This window comes from Ascaphus truei, chromosome 1, assembly GCF_040206685.1.
Source record: "Ascaphus truei isolate aAscTru1 chromosome 1, aAscTru1.hap1, whole genome shotgun sequence".
Lineage (NCBI taxonomy): Eukaryota > Metazoa > Chordata > Amphibia > Anura > Ascaphidae > Ascaphus > Ascaphus truei.
In genome coordinates this window covers 83,981,533-84,003,753 of record NC_134483.1, presented here as the reverse complement: position 1 = coordinate 84,003,753, position 22,221 = coordinate 83,981,533, and the positions used below count along the sequence as shown (strand labels likewise).

General features: G+C 42.7%; 1 protein-coding gene across 2 annotated transcripts; it reads right to left on the bottom strand.

Moving 5' to 3' along the window:
- Positions 1-3,637: 3,637 nt before the first annotated feature.
- LOC142489551 (G2/mitotic-specific cyclin-B1-like) lies at positions 3,638-20,974 on the bottom strand. Of its 2 annotated transcripts, XM_075590545.1 has the most exons (9): positions 19,166-20,974; positions 17,297-17,440; positions 17,133-17,210; positions 14,952-15,131; positions 14,215-14,373; positions 12,735-12,971; positions 11,704-11,844; positions 7,624-7,734; positions 3,638-3,841 (listed from the first exon to the last, which is right to left on the bottom strand). In XM_075590545.1, exons 2-9 carry the CDS (start codon positions 17,435-17,437, stop codon positions 3,740-3,742), a joined length of 1,149 nt encoding a protein of 382 aa, XP_075446660.1. In that variant the 5' UTR covers positions 17,438-17,440; positions 19,166-20,974; the 3' UTR covers positions 3,638-3,739. The 2 variants fall into 2 exon arrangements, with proteins under 2 accessions (XP_075446660.1, XP_075446669.1); XM_075590554.1 differs by lacking the exons at positions 11,704-11,844; positions 19,166-20,974 and having other exon boundaries at positions 17,297-18,018.
- Positions 20,975-22,221: the final 1,247 nt, after the last annotated feature.

The following is a 22,221-nucleotide window of genomic DNA, read 5'->3' as shown; positions in this document are numbered from 1 at the left end:
ACCCTTCTCCCAGGTGATGGTTCTTAACAATTTACTAATGACCTAATTGTAACTAATTGTAGATGCCCTATATACATATAGAAGAGTATGAGGGGGGAAAGATGGATCACTTTCAGTGATGGGGCTTAGCAGTGTGATTTATTTTATTCTAATAATGGTTATAGTGGGACATATTAATTAACCATTTATCTATTAAAGGATCAATTACTTGGCTCCAGATTGAAAAACTCACACCGTCCAGGCAGGTTTTATGGGAGCGCACTAGCAAAGTCTTACTGCAATATAGCCTCAAATTTATAAATCACTAGTTTCAAAGAAGGCCAATTTTTGCAGTTACTTATACCATTTTTGCAGACTTTGATAAATGCCTTTTAAGTTTTATTTTCCATAGGGGGAAACTGCATTGATCAGTTGCAGCATCTGAGACGGGTTAACCCTTTGACTGACAGAAGGGCCTGCAACAAATTGTATTGTATGCTAAGTTCATACAAAACCATTTGTATATGAAAACAATAACATAATAATATTACAGAGCAGCAGATATGATGATATAAATACCTATTGTATGACTGTGGTTCTCAACCTGTGGTACAAGTATCTCTGGTAATTCTCAAGGTCCTGTAGCAGGGTTCCCCCTGGGCCCCCTTACCTGCGCTCAGTAGCGGGGACCCCCGTGGCATGTCGGGTAGTTGCGGGGACGAGTGTGTCGCCAGAGGCTCCCGGCGACATCGGAGGCAGGGCGCCGCCATTTTTGTTGTGTCCGCGCATACGCAGAGGCTTGCACATGCGCAGACGCGATGCGGCAGCCATTACAGAAAGGGAGGCAGGACCCAGATGGCACTCCGTAGTGCAGGGATCCCTAAAAGTCGCGCATGCGCTGTTAGGGCGATACGGCGGCCATTACATGGATGCGCAGGGACAGGGAGACTCGCGCATGCGCAGTACACATCGCGCATGTGGCCCCAATGATAAAGAGGGCCATGGAGAACTACAAGACCCAGAGTACTTAGGGGCAGACAGGCCACCTGACTCCAGGGAGCCAAGAGGGCTTGCAGCTCCTCCTGCTGGAGAGATACATTTTGGCACGCACAGACAGGAAGAAGTTAGTCAGAGCTGGGAGCAGGTTAGGGAAGGGTGTGTGTAGAGAGCAGTAGCCCCTTCACTAGGGCAGGTTAACCCTCCCCCCCCCCCCCTAGGCCCTGAGTCATATTCTAGATTGTGGCTGCTGCAGGGAAGGCCCCTTCAGTTAGGGACCTTTACCCTTTATTCGTGTGTAAGTTCAGGGACAAAGTTCATCTGCTGTGCAGCCCTGATTATCGTGTCTGGACGCAGGCCATCGCTCAAGATAAAGACTATCTTCCTGCTGGGATTGTCTGGCGGGACGCCACCCCACGCGTCAAGAGCGGAAACATCGTGGATCACGCTTTCGGATCCATCAGCAAGTACAGCATCTACGCGCACCTCATATTAGTGGGCAGCGCTGTTCCACACTTTTTGTGGGACTTTTGAGACACTTGGGTGGTTGGTGGTGGGGTTGAGGCCCAGTGAGTCCAGGTTAAATGGTGACACTACTGTGATGCTGTTGATGTTATATTGTGATGTGTTATAACTAAATTGCATATAGTAAACTGTTATATCCATAACCTGGTGTAAGTACTTACTGAATGTGGTTCCTGTGTCAGGGGTTATTATACACACTAGAATCCCTGCACAGGTGGAGGCGCTGTAAGCAGTATGTTCCAGGATACACCCCGGGCTCCCAGTGGTCGAGGTTCAGACCTCCTGTTAGCCTGACAGGTAATGCACCATACACCTGGTAACATATGTAGATTTCCTGCACATGGTCCCTATCTGCAATTGGGGGGGGGGGGGGGAGTGTGTTATAGTCCTATAAATAGACTTTTTACAATATTGTAACTGACTTGGATGGCCACGGGAGAGAAGACAGAGGCAAGGAGAAAACAAGACTATTCTCATTGAATACACATCAAATGGTCATGACATCATCGCGTTGACGACTGCAGAGGCACGTGATGAACCGCCCCTACCCTCGTAGAAACTGGTTGTATACCGCCGCGTTGCATTACATCAGCTAATATATGAATTATAATCTATGCGGATTGGATCATATACAATTACTAGATGACCCCCACCTCTTCTCCAAGGTCCAATTCTAGTAATGTTTCTACTCTATTCAAATGCTTTCTCTCCCCCCCACTGCAAGTAAATCTTACATTTTATATATGCCTTTTCAGAACACTGTTCAATGCACCCAAAGAACCACTTTTGGGTGATTACATACTTGTATTCACTAATATATATATATATATATATATATATATATATATATATATATATATATATATATATATATATATATATATATATATATATATATATATATATATAAAAATTAAAAATGTAACAGGTAAAATGTCCTGAAATGTATTTTTTTGTGTATTTTTAAACTAGGGTTTTCAAAGCCTGCCTTGTACTTTGCATCCTCTCATCTCCTTGTGCTACCTGAAAACACTGCACTGGATAATGCATTGGGGTTATACACTATTTACATTTTACCAATACATCCAGGAAGGAAAAGCCATGTTACATAAAGAATGTGAAACAACCAATTCATTAAGTAGAGCATTTTAGTCAAATTGGCACATTTATCAAGCTTTACTGTAGGTCATATGTACAAGTCGCATTACCATGCGCATGCCATATTAAGCATGTGAAGGAATGTTTGTATAAAAAAAAAAAAAAACACCTGCATATTTCACAACCCTAGCTCACATCTCTAGATCTTTGCATGAGAACATGTAATGACATTTATTCCTTACTTGAGAACTGTTCTTGCCAAATTTATTGAAAAGTATTGTTTCTAGGATACACTAGGGCAGGGGTTATTTCACAGAAAATTTGTATGCATTTAGCATAGGGACCTGCTACTGAGACTTGCCTTTTTGGTTAGCAGGCTTGGCATTATTTGATCGAAGGATGTAACCAAGTCTCTTTTGTCTTACAGACTTATGTTTCACTATGTATATTTCCCCATTTATTGCTATCCCAATGGGAGAAGCACAGGGATTCACTTTGTTTTTTCCTATTGCCCCTATGCCTGCCACTAGTCTTAGTAATCGTGTTCTAGCATTTCTTGAAAATATGCAATAATAATAGCATGTTTTTGTATAGCGCTGCTAGTTATACGTAGCGCTTTACGGAGACATTTTGCAGGCACAGGTCCCTGCCCGGTGGAGCTTACAATCTATTTTTTTTGGTGCCTGAGGGACAGGGAGATAAAGTGACTTGCCCAAGGTCACAAGGAGCCGACACTGAATTGAACCAGGCTCCCCTGCTTCAAACTCTGTGCCACTCAGTGTCTTTTACTCACTGAGGCACTCCCTCTCCCATCCTGACCTGTATTTTGTTGAAGTCTTTGATGAACTTTAATAGATCTCCCTTCTCCCCTCCAAAAACTGTTGTGGTCTTGTGATTAACACCATGCAGGATTTTAGTAGCCCTTTCTACACTCATGCAAGTTTCTGGGGTGACCAGAACTGACTTAGGAGAATCAATCCACATTCATCTAATGTGCCAGAAAGAGAAAGGCTCAATGCATGTTGAAGGGAAAGACAAGTAAAATGTAAGTGCTTTATTACAATTAAATTACATTGACAGTATTAAGAGCATAAAATAAAATTATGTAAAAATAAATAAATATAGGTAGTCTTTAAAAAACTCAGGATGTTGTCTTGGCAAGAGTCACAATGAGCTCTGATGTCAACTGTGGCAAGCAGCTAATCTTCATTTGTCGTCTGCTGGCATATTTGTTCTTGACAGCCTGGAGGAAAGAATAAAAAAAAAAAAAACACACCACATCAGGACATTGCCTAAAACAGGATTCCCCCTCCAGAGGGACAATGTTCTGTTAGGCACCAAGAGCACGTCTGGCCACCCTATTACAAGTCTTGATAACCAACTGATGCTTCTGCAATTTTGGTAATTTACCAAATCTATTTTAGGGTTTAAATGGTGTCAAAGGTATCTGGCCTCAGATTAGCTAGAAATACAAGACACATTTAGATTTAACAATATGGTTGTTATATTATCAGACCCACAATCTTAACATAAGCCTTCTGCTCAAATACATGTAGTGACAGTAACAAAAAAAAAAGTGGCTTTACGGCACTCCTTATTTAGGGTAGTTAAATAGTGCCAAAGTGAAGTGAATAAAATGAATAATCAATAGTGCAATTGGTGATATTAGTTCGTGAAAAGAACTCAAACACAAATAAAGTGATAGATGTGAAATGCTGCTCAAACCTCTTGAAGAAAGGTTTCTATTTTCTTCTTCTGTGTACTGGATTCGGAACTTTGGGGAGTTCAGATGTCACCATGAAATGAAAATAAAGACTACACAGTGTAATCAATTCCCAATTATTCTTAATCTAGGATATCAGCCAAATGAAAACTCACCCTTTCTGCAGGATGTATTAAAGCCTTTCCCACTATAAATGTGGTGTAGATGATAGAGATGAGGTATTTGTCTCATTTAGTGTGCGTGGTCACTGGGTGATGTGTCCTCGATAGGAGAAATTATACAAATAGTGTAATTCTGTAGTAAATCACATCTATATTGGTCACAGTATCGGCCTTACATAAATCCCAGAAGTGTAGACACATAATAATTAAAGATGAGTGGCACGATCGGTAGCGCTCCTCTAACCCGGTCTGCGTCTCCATCCTGTTTGACGGGTTCCCGGTGAGCGGTACGTCACATCCGGCGTTGAACAGTTTCTCCAAGTGAAGCACAGCCCATTCGTCTGCACTAGGCCTCGTTCAGTGTGCCGGAGGCAGGAGTTGGAGGGCGGGCGGCAGTCTGCTGGGCGATGTGTGTTCATCCTCCCAGCAGACTTTTTCTTCAGGAGTTCAGGAGGCGGGGAGGGGGCGGGGCTACAGACCTGAGGTTAGGGATCCAAGTTGCAGTCTGGAAATCATTCTCAAGAATGATTTCATTGGCTGCCGAGGTCCCAGTGATGCTGCTGCAGCTTCAAAAAACGAATTGGTTTATTGAAACTGTAGCCAACGTCAACTCCGTACTTCGGAGACAGTGCAGCTGCTACCCTGACAACCAGTATTCAATTTGAATACATTGTGTCCCACGGCAGCACGCCCTCCCTCCGAAGCCTGCACCCTGAATGAGGCCTTATCCCGACGCCGGAGGCACCGGAAGTGACGTGGCACAACACCGGATGTGACGTACAGCTCATCGGGAACCCGGCAAACAGGACGGAGAGACGCAGACCGGGTTAGAGGAGCGCTACCGATCGTGCCACTCATCTTTAATTATTACTAGCTGATATACCCGGCGTTGCCCGGAGGCCGTGAGGGGGGGTGTGAAAGGCGGGGGGGGCGTGAAAGGCAGGGGGGGGGCGTGAAAGGCAGGGGGGGGGACACACAGTGTCACACACACACAGTGTCACACACACAGTGTCACACAGTGACACACAGTGACACACGTCACCTAGAGCGACACACACGCGACACCTACCTCTACTTCCGGCTGCCGCCATCTTCTCACTCGGCGCCGCGAGGGAAGAAGGGTGTCCTTCCGGTTGCGCCGCTATCTTAGGCGCCGCGAGGGAGGAAGGGGGTCCGCTGCCTGTTCCTCCGCCGGGGATGGAGATGAGGGGAGCGCCGGGAGAGGTGAGCGGAGGGGGTGTAATGTGCGCGCGTGTGCACAGGGACAATAAAGGTAATGGACGCGTGCGGGCGGTGTAATGTGCGCGGCGGGCATATATGAGCGGTTTAGACGGGCATGTGGCCAGAGAGCGGCCGGTGTAATGTGTGCGGCGGCAAGAGATGATGTGCACAGGGACAATAAAGGTAATGGACGCGTGCGGGCGGTGTAATGTGCGCGGCGGCGGGCATATATGAGCGGTTTAGACGGGCATGTGGCCAGAGAGCGGCCGGTGTAATGTGCGCGGCGGCGGGCATATATGAGCGGTTTAGACGGGCATGTGGCCAGAGAGCGGGATGAAAAAAGATGATGTGCACAGGGACAATAAAGGTAATGGGTGAGTGTGAATGTGTGGAATATGTAAGATGTGTGTGTACACAGGGGTGAGAGTGTGTGTGTGTGTGTACACAGGCCTGACAGTGTGTGTGTGTGTGTACAGGTTGTTTGACAGGGGTGAGTGTGAATGTGTGTGTACACAGGGGTGACAGTGTGTGAGTGTGTGTACAGTGTTGAGTGTGACACTGAGTGTGTGAGTGTGAGGGGGTGACTGTGTGTACAGGGTTGTGTGTGAGTGTGGGGGGTGACAGTGTGATATGTCAACTTACCAAGGAGTCCTCAGAGGTTCTGGGCGTGTGGTGTGACTGCAAGTGTGTGAGAGTGAAGGAGGTGATGTCACAGTGGGGCGTACCTCTTGGCCAATGAGAGTCACGGACCAATCAGATTCACCGCAGATAGCACTAACCTCACTAACCATTCGATTTTATATATTAAGATGTGCCTACACTTCTGTGATTTATGTAAGTGCGATACTGTGACCAATATAGATGTGATTTAATACAGAATTGCACTATTTGTATAATTTCTCCTATCGAGGACACCTCACCCAGTGACCACGCACACTAAATCAGACAGAAGAAATACCTCATCTCTATCATCTACACCACATTTATAGTGGGGAAGGCTTTAATACATCCTGCATTTGGCTGATATCCTAGATTAAGAATAATTGGGAATTGATTACACTATGTAGTCTTTATTTTCATTTCATGGTGACATCTGCGCTCCCCAAAGTTCTGAATCAAATACATGTAGGGCATGCATTGTGTGACTAGAACTTCGGAATGGTTTCAAATCCCCTGCTCTGGAAAAGGAAAGTCAATGTGGTATTGGATAACCAAAACAAACACCTCAATGGAGAGGGGAATAGAGATGGGTTAAATGTTCAAAATACGGTTTGTGGCATTTCACGAGGTTTCCATTCAAAATCTGGTGACTGATTGAAACTAACAATCTGTGCGGATTAATCCAAAACCACCATTTGATACAATACAATCTGGATTCTGCAATCTGTTAGATGATTTTACCAATCCTTTTATTTAGCAAACCACTAGTGGATTTTAAGAACCCAATCTGGACTTCAGAATTCATGTATTGGATTCTTAAAATCCACCAGTGGTTTGCCAAATCCACAGATTTGTTCGGTAAAATCCTTCAATGGATTGTAGTCCTTGGATGGGTTTTTTTTTTTAAATTTGCCCATCTGTAGAGGTGATTTTATGTTCTACTAGCAGACTGCAAGTAAAGCAAGTTTGTAAAATTCTAGACCCAGTCTAGATGGTTCCCTCCCATCCAACAATTGATAGATGCTCTTGGAAGGTGACTTAATGCACTGTCATGAGAAACCTACGCGATAAGCCAATAATGCAGAGGGAGTCCCTACATGTCATTTGTTCTTCAGTTCATGTCAAGTATATGATTTTACATGTATGGTTTGTACAAAAATGAATCTGCTAAATGTACAAGATTCCAAAATGGTTACTTGGAAAGTAAATATAACCAAGGTTGCCTGATTAAGTTAAAAGGCATAATTGTCAGTTCCTTACCATGTGCTTCGAGAGTCCTTGATTCACCCTTGTAACATTCTTAGCAATGTGCTGCATGACTGGAATAAGGGAGACTTCTGTGTAAGCCATGTAATGCTGAAGAGTAGGAGTCTGGGGAGGGCAGGTGGGGAAGAGTTAAACTAAAACTCCACAAGATTAGTTAATGAATCACTTGCATTAAGAGTAATGATCTACCATCCTTTAGGATAGGAGGTAAAGGGCAGCTACTTTTTTAGCTCCAGGAGATGCCATTTGTTTAGTTGCAGCTCCAGTCTGCATTTCCAGGAGAACCCAATGATATATAGTTACATAGTAGAGGAGGTTGAAAAAAGACGTACGTCCATCAAGTTCAACCTATGCTAAATTTAAACATCAGATAATTTATCCTATATCTATACATACTTATTGATCCAGAGGAAGGCAAACAAAAAACCCCATTAAAAAGGGGAAAAATTAATTCCTTCCTGACTCCAAGAATTGGCAATCGGATTAATCCCTGGATCAACATCCTTCCCATGTATACTTATTTGGTATATCCCTGTATAGCTTTCCCATCTAAAAATATGTCCAACCTTTTTTTGAACAAATCTATTGTATCTGCCATCACAGTCTCCATGGGTAATGAATTCCACATTTTAACTGCCCTTACTGTAAAGAACCCTTTCCTTTGTTGCTGGTGAAATTTCCTTTCCTCTAACCTTAAGGGATGGCCCTGAGTCCTTTGTATTGCCCATGGGATGAATAGTTATATATATTTAAATTAAACAATCCTGCCCACTTTGGTTATATTAACATTCTTATCCCAGCCTTTTAAGATGCCTGCTGTGTGAATCCTACCCAGCTGCATCAGTCTAAGATGCGCATTGAGTAGACTGAATCATTCATTCTTCCTGTGCACCTATAAACAGGCGATCATGCAACTTTTATTTTAAAAATCACAGTATTGAAGCAGGGAGTCTCCAGAACTGAACCACATTTCAGCCTCAGGGAACCCATGCTTCCAGAGTTACAGGCCCTAGTATCTCTGCATTCTTTAAACGTCTCAGTCACGTGAGAATTTAAACATGGCCGAGATACTGGCACCCCATACTCCAAGCAGGGGATCCCAGAGGATGAAATCTATGCAGTTCAGCTCTGGAGACCCCGCTTCAATATGGTGTTAACAGAAAAGCCACGTGATCACCTGTTAGAAACGCAGGGAGTGACGGATTCTGTCCACTCGCAATGCACATCTTACAGAATGATGCAGCCAGTAGGATTCCCAACATGGGAGTCATTCAGAAGCAGGGATGCCTGTTGTGTTAATCCTGATGGACAATCCCCCTGCCATGAATGCTCAACTGTTCGTGGTTCACCAACTGCAGCTGCTGCTAAATACATCCGTATATGTACTTGAATGTTTTGCATACAGCACAGTGCCAACTCAAAAGAGGAGAAAATGGGTCTTAGAACCCAATGGCGTTGAGGATGGAATTCTGGGGGAGAGATTTTGGGAATGTCCACATGCAGGCTGCAGAAGGGGAGGAAATATTTTTAGATATGAGCCACAAGGATTCCAGAAAGACTTCTCCCCTGACCATAGGTCGACTACCATGCCTGCGAATTCCCCCTTGAATGCCACCAACGATGAGACGGAGTAGAGTGGATGCCATCATACAAGGTTGTGACAGAAACCAGAACCATTGGGCAGTGTAAACAGCACTAGCTAGGTAACCTTTTCCATCACTCAGGCCCCTATACTCAGTAGGATTGCACGATGGAATCTCTGCTACACCCCCAGTTTTGGTATGAATGTTTTAGAATGTACAATTGTACTTTAACACATCAAGCCTGCAATGGTAAGCTGGTTCTTCACACTAGTTTTAGTGTACTATTACCACCCCATAACCATTAACCTCATCTGTGGCGTTACTGGACTATGTTCTAAACAGTGTCGGGTTACAGAAATGGTTATATTGTTAGATGTAATCGGGAACTACTAAATATATGCATGTCATTATTACATAATCACCTCTGCTAAGAAGTTCATATCATGGTTAAGAGAAAACTATGTGGTCTGCATTCCAAGTACTATTATCTATTCTGTATCAGGTGTATTCCTGTAGGGGAACCATGGAGTACCATACCTGTACACTCGGCCCCTTGTAGGTGAAGGCACACCATAGTCTAACTAAAAGGATATCCTCCCTGGGTGCAAGATACCAACAGGTTAACTCAGGCCCTGAGGTTAAATGTACTTGTCGCTTGATTTTTGTAACTAACTGAAGCATACAAGGCCTTTAGAACATGGGATGCAATTACATTATTGAGCTGGTGAGGTTTTAGTCCCATTAATTTACCTGGATCGGAAAACGTTGGCAGTACCAAGAATGAGATACAAGTTATAAAACCTGCTCAGCATTAGCAAAACCCTGTCAGGTTTCAAAAATCGCACACTGGGGAACATTACTGAAGGGAATCCTGATAGATTTCATCCACTATAAATGCATGCCCTTTCCTTTCACTTATACAAACTGTCCAACCATCTACATCTATTTGCTACTCCCTTCTCTGCCAAACCTCCTTTTTTATCCTAACAAATTGAGACCTTGCCACCTACCACAGACATTTCTTCATAGCAAGCACCACCTACCACCCAAATCAAACCTTAGCGCTCCTCTCCCCCTACAATCTGCCCCTTGATCCTATTCACTCACATCTCCACTCCCTTTGATGCACTGAGCCCCACATCTTTTAAACATGCTCAAATCCATTCTAAACACTTGACCCAGTCTCCCTCTATGACTACTGCCCTCTTCTCCCCAAGCTACTTGTTTCAGAACTGCTTCACTCACTTTCTCCTCCAGCTCCCTCCTTGACTTTGTAATCTGGTTTCTGCCCTTTACATGCCATGGAGACAGCACCAACAAAAGTGGCTAATGACCTACTCACAGTCAAGTCAAAGTGTGACCTGCAATCCTAGATCTCTACTGCCTTTGATACGGTTTATCTCCACTCCATTGGCCTGTGACTTAGCCCTCCCTGGTTCACATCCTACCTATACAAAACACTCATCCAGTGTTTCCTTCTCTGGTGTCTTCCATTTTTTTTGTTGGGGTCCCACAAGCCCATCCGTGCCCTCTGCACTTCTCACAAAACCTTTTGATGAAGCAATACAATTGTTTGTCTCCCAGTATCATCTCTATGTAGAAACCCAAATGTGCCTCTTCCCCTCGTTTCATTAACCATTTCTGCATTTCCAGAGAGCCAATGATCCCATTTATACTGCCACCCCTATACCCAAACTCTCCTTCATCTCAAAATCCCAAGCCTGTTGTCCAAGTCATTTTATCTCCCTCATATTCAGTGCCTCACCAAGTCCTGCCGTCCCCACTGCCAAAATATTGTCAGGATATGCCCTTATCATGCATCTAAAATAAGTATTTTACTCACTCACGTAATCACACCTCAACTACTGCAACCTCGTTATTGGCACTCCCTTGTCCACCTATCCCAAATGCTGGTGCCACATTATGCTACCTCACCCACCGGTACACTGCTCCATTACACAAACACCTACACCAGCTTCCCATAGCCGCAGTAAGTCAGAGCTAGAGCTTTAAATTTGATTCTAAAGCCCTCAAGACTGCTTGTCCACAGATATCCCTAAATGCCCCCTACATTCTGCCCATGATAATGAAACTTTCTTCCTCACTCCTGCCTACAAGACTTCATGCTGTACTCTGGAAATCCTTGCCACATACCAACAGACCACCCCAGCTATCAGACATTTAGAAACACCTTGAAGGATTCCACTACCTCCCCCACCCCCCTTTATTCCCTCTGTTGTAAGTTCACAAGCAGGGCCCCAATACTTATCTATTTGTGCACGTCTGCTCTTGGTAAGAAACTTACTTCTGAACCGCTAGAGAACAGTGCTAGAGAACACACACTTTTGTCTGAAGACCCACCCTTCAAGGGCCCTCATAAGGAAGCCTTTACATAGATTTGGTATCAGAATTTAAAGTACACATTTAATGCATTAAAAACAATCTGAATACATATAATAAATTAAAAAAAAAAAAAAAGAGAAACCCTCACCCATTCCCCAGCACCAAGAACTTTCAGAGCCAGACAGAAAGCTGCCGCCGCCACTTGTGATGGAGGAATGTGCACCATATCGTAGTCAACCATAACTAGCTCCATCAGATACTTGGCTAGGATGTGCAGTTCAGAGTCCACCTACAAGTGGAGCCAAAATGGTAAAGGAAGCCAAAAAAAGTGATTGGAGTAATCTTCCATTTCAAAGACTAGTGGTACTATACCCATATTCAGAAGAGCCACACAAAGTTAAATATGCCATTTAAGTTGTGAAGGCTTGTACTATATTCACCAAAAACAGCCACTTTACCAGCTATAACATTGTAATTTGCAACCACCACCATCTTCACAATTCAGAATCAGTAACCAGCTCAAAACAAGTCAGAAACTAGTTGTTTGGCAGCTTGTGATACTGTACTGGAGTCAGTAAAAAGCAAACCAGTAAGCACAAGTCTAGGGATATGATTAAAAGGAAAGAGCCGTAGGTAATGTGGCAAAGCAAATGGAACAAACCTAGACTGCTTAAGGGAGAGGAAAAAATAAAAAGCCACACAAGTCAGCATGACCAGTAATCCATTAAGGCTCCAGGGGAACATGGAAGTCAAACTGGAAAACATTTTAATGTTGAAATATATTATGGCCATTAAACAATATTGGAAAGGGCACTAGAAATGCTTGACAGGATGAGTACATATTCCAAAAAACACAATATTTGAATAAATAAAGACTGCAGTGCATGTATTCTTGGGCCGCGTTTAGTGGCAGCGATGGCATGCGCGTCACGAACAAGCTTTGTCTACGAGGCAAACTATATATAGAGCGTGCGAGCAATGAAGCGCGACCCTGGAGAAGACAAACAATTTTGTCTTTGCCGCATGATGGCTGGGTTGCGTGCTTGGTTCAGCCAATGAGGGCTAACCGCTCAAACATGACGTCACAGCCACACTTCCTTCGCACAAACCCAAAGAGCAGAAATTGCTTGAGCGACGCCATACACTGTCGCGCCCACTATAAATGAGGCCTTAACTCACCTCCCCAATTTTGGATGCTCTCCTCAGGAAGTGCAGGGGTAAGGGTCTCCCAATAGCAAAGCCGAGCACTCTCAGGATCTGCATTTCCATGTTTCGGATCTGGGCCGTGGTGCAAGAGTGATCAGTCACAAAGGCAAAGTCATCGATCTCTGGTGGATACATCTCCTCATATTTACATGCAATGAACATGGAGGTCACGCCCACCAGCTGCAACAGCTTCTTGGGCACAGGATGTTCCTGTAAAGAGCCACAAATCTGTATTCAAACATTGAAGAACTAACATACTGAATAGAAATGCTTGGGAAGTCCACAAACTATTCTTGGGGGGGTGGGGTGATGAATGAATTCTGGTTTTAAAAATACCAGATTTTGCACCTACCGTTAAAACCAATAAATGGAAATTAAGCGTCAGGAGGGCACAGTGGTTAGAGGTCCCGTGCTCTTCCCCCAAGGGATTTAAATTAAATGCCGGGGAGGTCTCTAAATCTCTTACCTGGTCCGAGCTGCCTCTTTGGCGACATGTCACCATGACAATGCGGTGTCAAAGCTCAGAGCCAGTAAGGGAAGGGGGCCGTGAGCAAGGGGGAGAGCACAAACAGAAAAGTGTGTGCACCCCTGGTCTAAACCATATTATGGCTTACACTTAGCCATCAACATAGTACCACTTTCAGTAAAAAGGATAAATGATGGGGGGGGGGGGGGGGTGAGAAAACCCACACACCATTCCTACAGGTTTTTCTTGTAGCAGCTCAACCACTAAAATTCCATTTAGTTCTTGACCTACATCTTAGATTTGTTATCTATGATGGTCACATATTACTGCTGTGAAGCGCTATGTACATTAATGGCAATATATAAATAAAGACATACAATACAATCTAGGAGTTCTGTTTGCTGCCTTATTTTTTTTATTATTGTTTATTGGGACTGTGTCCAGTGATTAAAAGATGCTTTAACAAGAATTATTTGAATGCAGCACTTTCAGGGGGCATTTAATGCCTCTTAACTCAAAACGTTTTTTTGTATAATAAAAATAAACACTGATATTACAAAGAAAAAATAAATGAACCTTTAATTATGCTCAATTGATAAAATCTCATAACAAGAATATCAGGAGTATAGCGGCACACAGGCTTGTACAGTGCTCAGATCACAGTATAGAATTTAGCCTGCAAGGCCAATTTATTTATTTATTTATTTAGACAGGATTTTTTTTGATTGTTATTTTAAAATGTTTCATTTTGATGAGTACTTTATCCGGTTTTAAAAGTGGTTTGAATTTGGAGAACATTATCCATTAGTGAATCATTAAGACTGTAAGATAGTGGGAGAGAAGTTCCCCTGACAGGCACCCTACAGCAGGTCTCATCTTGTGCTTCTCCCCCCAGGGAGCAACAGTACACTGCGGGGGAAGAGAACAGGAGGGGCCCTGAACCTTTAATTTGTCAGCGGCCCTGCATACAAGGTTCCATGCTCTCACCTGCAGAAACCGATCCAGAATAGCCACTGTCATGAACAAGGTCTCCTGCAGCAGCTTGAATCGAATCTGGACCAGAACAAGCCAGTCTATGAGTATGGCTCTCATGTGGCCAGTAACTTCTTGTCCTTCTAGGTAGTTTAGCCTGACTGCTTGTTCTGCCTGCAAGATTGCATTTAAAAAAAAACACAATTACACAAATACAAAAAAAAACAAAAAAAAACAAAACACCCACACAAACTTGGGGAATGGGATTAAGGATTTAATGCAATATCAATATATTTCATGTGCCAGAATATAAATATTTGGTGCTACTGTAGCTCAATATAGTTAATCATCTCTTGCAAGCTACAGCTATTGAATCATCTCTAGAACTTGTGATATTTCATGTTCAAAGCAATTATATTGCTAAAAAGGTTGGTTTTGTTAACTAAACCCAAAACACATTGAAGTCACCCAGTCACTAATGGTTTCAGGGGCATGTCACCCATTAAGCATGTTTCAGTAGCACAGAACTGTATATAAGCATACTGACATGCAACATTAACCGTTTATACTACATGCATTAAGGAGCATGAGCAACAGTATGTTTACCAGTTAGAGAGCTTTGGCAATGTTAAGAAATTGTGCTTACCAAGTATTTGGTCACATTGGTTATTACAGTTTACAATGCAGGCAACATGTCATGTTTATTAACGATCACGCATTGCAACATGTATGAATTGAATGTTCACACAAACCTCCAGGCGTCTCAAATAGCTGTATATGTCCTTCACATAGTCGCTGCACAGCATGGGGTTGTCGGCATCATCTGCATCCACATCCTTCACCTGAATCAGGACATTGGAGAAAGCCTGGGACAGTTCTTCCTCTGGAAGACAGCCAGAGGTCTCCATGGGGCTGGGAGAGGCTGGGACTGGCTGAAAGCAGAAAGGTGGCCACAACAGCAGTTTTACCATTTTCATACACTACTGGATATGGTCCCAACTGGGAATATATATCTATATCTTAGTCCCCAGCACATGCATTATTATTATTTTTTAAAGACAAAGCTTCTAAGAAGTTCAGACTCCTGTGAGCTGCTGCATTCTAGGTGGTGATAGACTACAATAGAGGTGCCGATTATGGGTGTGACCAGACATGGACCCATCCAGGTGCTCCCACCACTGACAGGCAACATTCCTGAACACTTCCACCACGGACTACATACTCTGAAAATGTTGGAGCCCTGAATACCCCATTTCTGCTTAGCCTCAAATACATATAACCATTGCCTTTTGTAGGGCTTTATTTCAAGCACCATGCCATTTAAACCATTTTACACTATTAAGGGTGCTCTGTTTTCAGGTTAGCAGCCCTAGTCAACACCAATTCCTCTTCAAGCATTTGCGAAATCACTCAAGGAGACCCAGTGACCATTGTAGGAATAAAGTCTACAGGCATACAAATGGACAAAGCATTATCAGGCGATCAAGTGTATGAAAGACACATCTGACCGTGCCAACTATTTTGTTACTAGTATGAGAAGTTTATAAATCAGAAGGAAAAAAAACGTTTTAAAGTAAGAACTTCTATGAGGTCTTAATTGTAGGGCATCAGAGCCCATAGCATTAAGAGTCAGCGATAGCTGCAAGATCAATACACCAATTCATTCATGGAGCACCCCAGACAGGTGGCAGAGATACTTTACTGAAAGTAGATTACACCACAAGTCTGAAAAGGACATATACAGCACAGTGTATAACATCCATATGGCATTCAGCCACTGCTAAAGAGCATAGCTTCTAGGGATAATATGACTGACAATGGAAAAAGAAATTTGCAAACTTAAAAACACTCATTTTTCTTGCAGTCAGTGCTTATTTCACACACCTGTATTACCCCAGTTCTAGCTAAAAGGTTTTGATAGTCATACAGAACCTTTACAGCTTCCTTTATTATATTGTATGTCTCTATTTATATAGCGCCAAAAGTGTACTCAGCGCTTCACAAAGAATACAGTACAGGAAATTATACAATAAGTGCAGCAAAATCAGACAATAGGAAAGGAAATCCCTGCCCCGAAGAGCTTACAATCTAAGAGGTTTAATTGGAAACTTACAGAGACAGCAGGTGAGGGAGTAAGTGCTGTAGATGGCAGTGCTTGGTCACAATGGGTGATAGGAGTGACTGAGTGTGGGACATTAGCCATGAGGGCAGGCTATTGGGATGCTTGATTTGTGGGGTAAAATTTAAGGAAGGTCAGTGTTAAATGAAAAGGTTAACACCATTTACAGGGGAAGAGGTGGCAGGGAGGCATGAGTGAGATCAGGTATGCATGTCTGGCTTCAGGCTTAGGGAAGATCCCCAGCAGCAGGAAAGAGTAGATAGAGGGTGTAAATAGAGGATTTGTGTGGGTGTTTTTTTATTGAGGGGTAAAGAATTTGTTGGGAGAGAGGTGTATAAATAATGATGCGGTGGGGAGTGGAGATGTTGTAGAGAACAGAAATGCTCACAAAGGATTGAGGAAACAGTAAACAGAAAAAGAAATAGGGAGGGTATAGTGAGATGCAGGGGGAGAAAGTTCCAAGGTACTGGAGGATAAAAGTGTACAAATAAATCACAGATGTTAAAAGTTAATGTCTCACAGTGGCAAAGTTGTAATGCAGAGTCCAGATCTTCACCTCCAAAATTAACTCTTGTAGACACTTATGATGTGACGCTTTTGATGTTACACAGCCATGCTACAGTGACTTAAGTACCCTATTCACATGCATTTGACTAACACTTAAGGGAGGGGTTTGGCTAATCAACTCAGATTTACAAAATAGTTAGATCATCATTTCTCTCTCAATTGATAGGAATCAGCTCACAAACATACCCCAAAAGCCAATTAAATCTTAATTTCTCTGGTTGGTAGAATGCAGCTCAATGACACATACCTGTTCCTTAACTTCTTTCACCATCACAGTGGGTTGTTTTGATCTTTTTCCAGGGGGTTTCAATGCAGCTTTGTTTTCCTTAAAAACAAAAAGATAAGAATATAAGTAGCAGTTTGCCAGAATTAGACCTATTTTAATAACTAGTTACCAGAGCTCCTTTTGACCTTTTGCAGAGGTGCTTTTGTCTTTCCCATTTGGTTCCCGATGTTCCCCAAGGCAGCTCTGGGCCTCAGGCCAGGTCTGGACACCACAGCTTTCTGCACAGCCATGGCTGGCTCCATGCTGTTCTCAGACCTGCACATCATACTCTGAAAATACACAAGATTTGCAAAATAAAAATGCCTTATGCAACACAAATGCAATAAAGCAGTGTAAGAGGGAATGGTGCTCAACTCCTGTCCTCAAGACTCTCCCCCTTCCCCACAGAAACAGGTCATATTACAGGATACACCAGCTTCAGCACAGGTGGCTCAGTCCAATACACTTGTGCTGAAACAGGGTTATCCTAAAAACCTGACCTGTTTAGGGAAGGTGGGGTGTGTCTTGAGGGCTGGAGCTTAGCACTCCTGGTCTAAGGTAACATCCTGGTCAGACTAATAAATCAGTTTACGTCAAGTTCTGTAGATACACTAAACTCACCAACTGAAACCCAACCCCTAGTAAATGTTTGAACCACCAACTTGTCCATCTGTGCTATTACATGCTGTACAATACAAATAATCCACATTGAAGCCAGACTGAGTTTTCCATGGTTTTAGATATGCCATTTACTAGCAGAGATTACATGACATTTTAAATTAAATAAATGATCGGGACAAATTGAGACCCTCTACAAGTGTAGTCTGAGCCTCTAATACAGAGGGGCGCAAACTTTTTCCCCTGCGCCCCCCTGCCGGCGGTCCCCTCACTCCCGCACCCCCCCTAACCTGAGCTCCGGCATCATGACGTCACGTTGCCATAGCAACGTGACGTCACATGACCTTGCGGCGTCATTTTGACGCCGTGTTGCCATGTCGATGCAGGAAGGAAGCCGCCGGAGCCTAGGTAAGTAAAGGTTTACAGAGGCCCTGCAGCTCCCCCAGCACTTAATTTAAGTGCCTGCGGGAAGCACGCGGGGCCTCTGTAAACCCCTGGCCCCCCCGCCGGCAGTCTCGCACCCCCATGGGGGTCGCGCCCCACAGTTTGCACACCGCTGCTCTAATACATGAAACAAACCTTTTCAGGCTCTGCTTTAAAGTCTGTTAGCCATATAATCTACCAGATAACCCATTCACCAAGACAGTGCTAAACTACAAGCAATTACCCTGGTTGTAACAGCAGTCATAATTGCTAACTACTTCTACCGCTCAGAAAGGCCCAAACCGTGCAGCTCAGCAATAACTAATGCTTTAGCCACCATGTGCTTTAAATATCCCAGACTCCTCTGCTGATTGGCTTCTTTGTAACACCCTTCTCCCACATGATTGTTCTTAGACAATTATTTAATTATAACTAATTGTAGGCGCACTATATACATATAGAATAGTGTGAGGGGAGACAGAGATAGCACTTTCAGTGATGGGGCTTAGCAGTGTGATTTCTTTTATTATAATAATGTTCTCAAACAGGCAAATTAATTAACCATTTATCTATTAATGGAGTTTGCAGATCATTGGCCTCTCACATTCGTTACCTGACTCGATTGTAAAACTCACACAGTCCCGGCTGATTTTATGGGAGTTTATTATCAAAGTCTTACTGCAATATAGCCTCATATTTATAAATCACTAGTTTCAAAGCCGGTGTCCCTCGGTTATAACAGGTCCATTTTGGCACTGTTCTTATACACGTTTTGCAGAGTTTGATAAATGCCTTCATGGTTTTATTTTCCACTGCATCAATTAGTAGTAGCGTCTGAGATGGGTTAACCCTTTCACTGCCAGAAGGGAATGCAACAAATTGCATTGTATGCTAAATTCATATAAAACTATTTCTGTATACGAGAACAATAACATAATAATATTAAAGAGCAGCAGATATGATGATATAAATACCTATTGTATGACAGTGGTTCCCAACCTGTGGTACAAGTATCTCTGGTAATTCTCAAGGTCCTGTAAATAGACTTTTTACAATATTGTAACTGTCTTGGGTGGCCACGGGAGAGAATACAGAGACAATACCTTATACATCTTAACTAAGACAGTAGTTACTGCGGATAATTTTGATGTATTGCATATAGTGTTAAATTGTGCCATCGTTATGGTCTCAAGTGAAACTATACACGTGTTTAGTATCAAATATACAGAATAGATATGCACAAGAACTCCCATTGCGTCCATTTTTATAAGGGCTTTGAGTGTATATAGCAAGAGTTAGGTTCATATTTACAAAGTGTTACTTTGCCATAAGACACCTTACAGACTATATAAGTGAATGGGACAAAGTGCCTTGTAACGTCGGTAGGTGTCTTATGAAATAGCACCATTTAGTTAATATACCTAGCACCTTATAAAAAATAATGGGCATGATACATATTGGCTTCAAACGTGAATGTTTAGAAATGCAGTTACGTGTCTCGCACACTTCTGCTACATTGTTAGTGGCGGTGTACCACTTCCAATATACTTTGCATAAATTACTCAATGTTTATGATGCAATAACTCAAATCTCATTTTAAAATTTGCAAGCAGGTGTGTAGCAATCAAGACATAGAGGATACATACAGGCACACATAAAATTAATATTTAAAATAAACATTTTGACACTGGGTCTATATGCATCCACCCCACGAGTGGACAATTGGAAGTCTGGGATCAGGCACCTTGCTTGTTTTGAGCTGGGGACTGGTGTGTCTCATGAATATCATTCTTAGGACATATAGCAATTATTTTGCAATCTGCAGATTATTTTGTAGGTTCCAAGTTGCAAAAATGGCTGTTGCACAAGGAAGCTGTAAATTTGTAGTTTTTGTTCAACAAACAACCAAGGCATAAATTACATCAGAAAATCAGGTGTCACAGGAACCCTTGTTAAAATGAAACCACACTCTTCTCCTTTCATCTAAGGATTTACTGTACATACTTTTTTTTTTGTATTAATTTAGGACTTTTGGAGATTTAATGATCAAAACTGCATATATTGTAACAGAGATCACCCGTTTTCCGGCCCGTCAATCTCTAGGGACTGAAATACTGTTTGTGAAATTTAGGATTTCAAGGCTAACAAATGCCATTTTATTACGAGAGTACTATTTTTAATCTGTCAAGAAGGCAAGTGATTGAGAGAGAGAAAAAAAAGTCAAAACCAGTAACTGACTAGAAAATTAATGAGAGCTAATGTGCGAGTTGTATGTCTAGAACTATATGTATATCAGAATATAAAATGTAAAAACGCCAGTATTTCAAATGTTAGTGAGTTGAATAGCTTGTTTTTATAGCAAGGCCCATGTTTCATAAGCATTTTTAAACCAAAGCCATTATTCCTCCAGTCATTAAATCACAAATGATATCGCAACTCTGCTCTGGAACTATGTGTTGGAACATCTGCGGCCTGAGTTACTAAGGCCTCGTCCAGGCTGAGAGCGAGCGTGCTCTCGCTCGAGCGTCGTGCCGTGAGAGCAGGGGTGATTAGTGTCCAATGTAGTCACGTGTGCGGGGGGGGGTGGGTGACATCACGTGAGCGGTTCGCCCTCATTGGCTCATCCGTGCACGTGACCAGGGCAAGCAGCTGAGCGCGGAGTGCTCACGGGGACATGCGCGTGCACTCAGGACAACACATTGTCGCAATGTGTTTGACTGCGCAGAGCACGAGCGTGCATGCACACTCAGCTTCACCCTGGACGAGGCCGAAAGTGCCAAAGTTTAGCCCTTCTTAAATCAGCAGTTTTTAGCATATTTTTAAAAAAATCTGATGCTTTGTTCAGGAGATATATCCTGGTTCTAAATATTAAGTGCAAATATCCAAAAGTGATTGGTGAAGGCGCTTAAACACACAAGTCAAGTTATAAATATGTATAGTGATATAATTAGTGATTCAGGTGAATATACACTTTAAATGTGCAGTAACAAAAATGAATACTGCCTGTGACAAAAAGAGGTGTGAAGATAATAAATCTAATTATATCATTAAAACGTAATATAAAATGTTAAGAAGTTATCTTGGTGAATGGCAAAATCGCAGGACCTCTAGTGGGAATTTGCTTGAATTCCCTTTAGCAAACACCTTGTTCCAGAATTCAGAGGGAGAGTCTCTCTAAAGCACCGCAAAAAAGAAGAAGAGATATATAGTGTAAGATAGTTGAAAAGGGGAGGGGGTCTTGGCTCCCTCAATTAATCTACTTACAGTGTTACTGAATAAAAAAATGCAGATAGCCTGTGGCAAGTGGTCTCAGTCTTTCTTGGTCAGGTATGTGGCAGAATGCATGAATATCTCGGAATGAGAGAAAACAAACAATAGTGCAGACAAGTATGGATTTTATCTTCCAAATAAATAGCAGCAAATGTACAGGATAATAATAATAATAGTTTGTTCTTGTATAGCGCTGCTAGTTTTACATAGCGCTTTATAGAGACATTTTGCAGGCACAGGTCCCTGCCTCGTTGATCTTACAATCTATGTTTTTGGTGCCTGAGACACAGGGAGATAAAGTGACTTGGCCAAGGTCACAAGGAGCCACACCAGGAATTGAACCAGGTTCCTCTGCTGCAAACTCAGTGCCAGTCAGTGTCTTTACTCACTGAGCCACTCCTCCTATGACCTATGTACTCACATTGTGTTCATTAGACATACACACATAATGGTTTGTTGGACGCCTGCAATCATGCGCCGTGGAGGAGTGAGTTTCTAGCCGTCCTCTGTCTCTCCGTGTTGGTTCCGGGTACTTTGGCTTTGTATAGGCAAACTGGGGCGCTCTCTCTTAATGATACAAGCAATAATAACACAGTAAAGAATAAAAGACCAACACGTAATACTGGCCCAAAATGTGTGGTTGCTGCTCAGCCCCAGGGAGGATCTTCCCACGATCCTCGTAATAGAATATGAACAAGAAAGTACAGGGGGGCGCAAAACAAATAGAAGTGCAAAGTCAGAAATGGCACTAACAAATAAA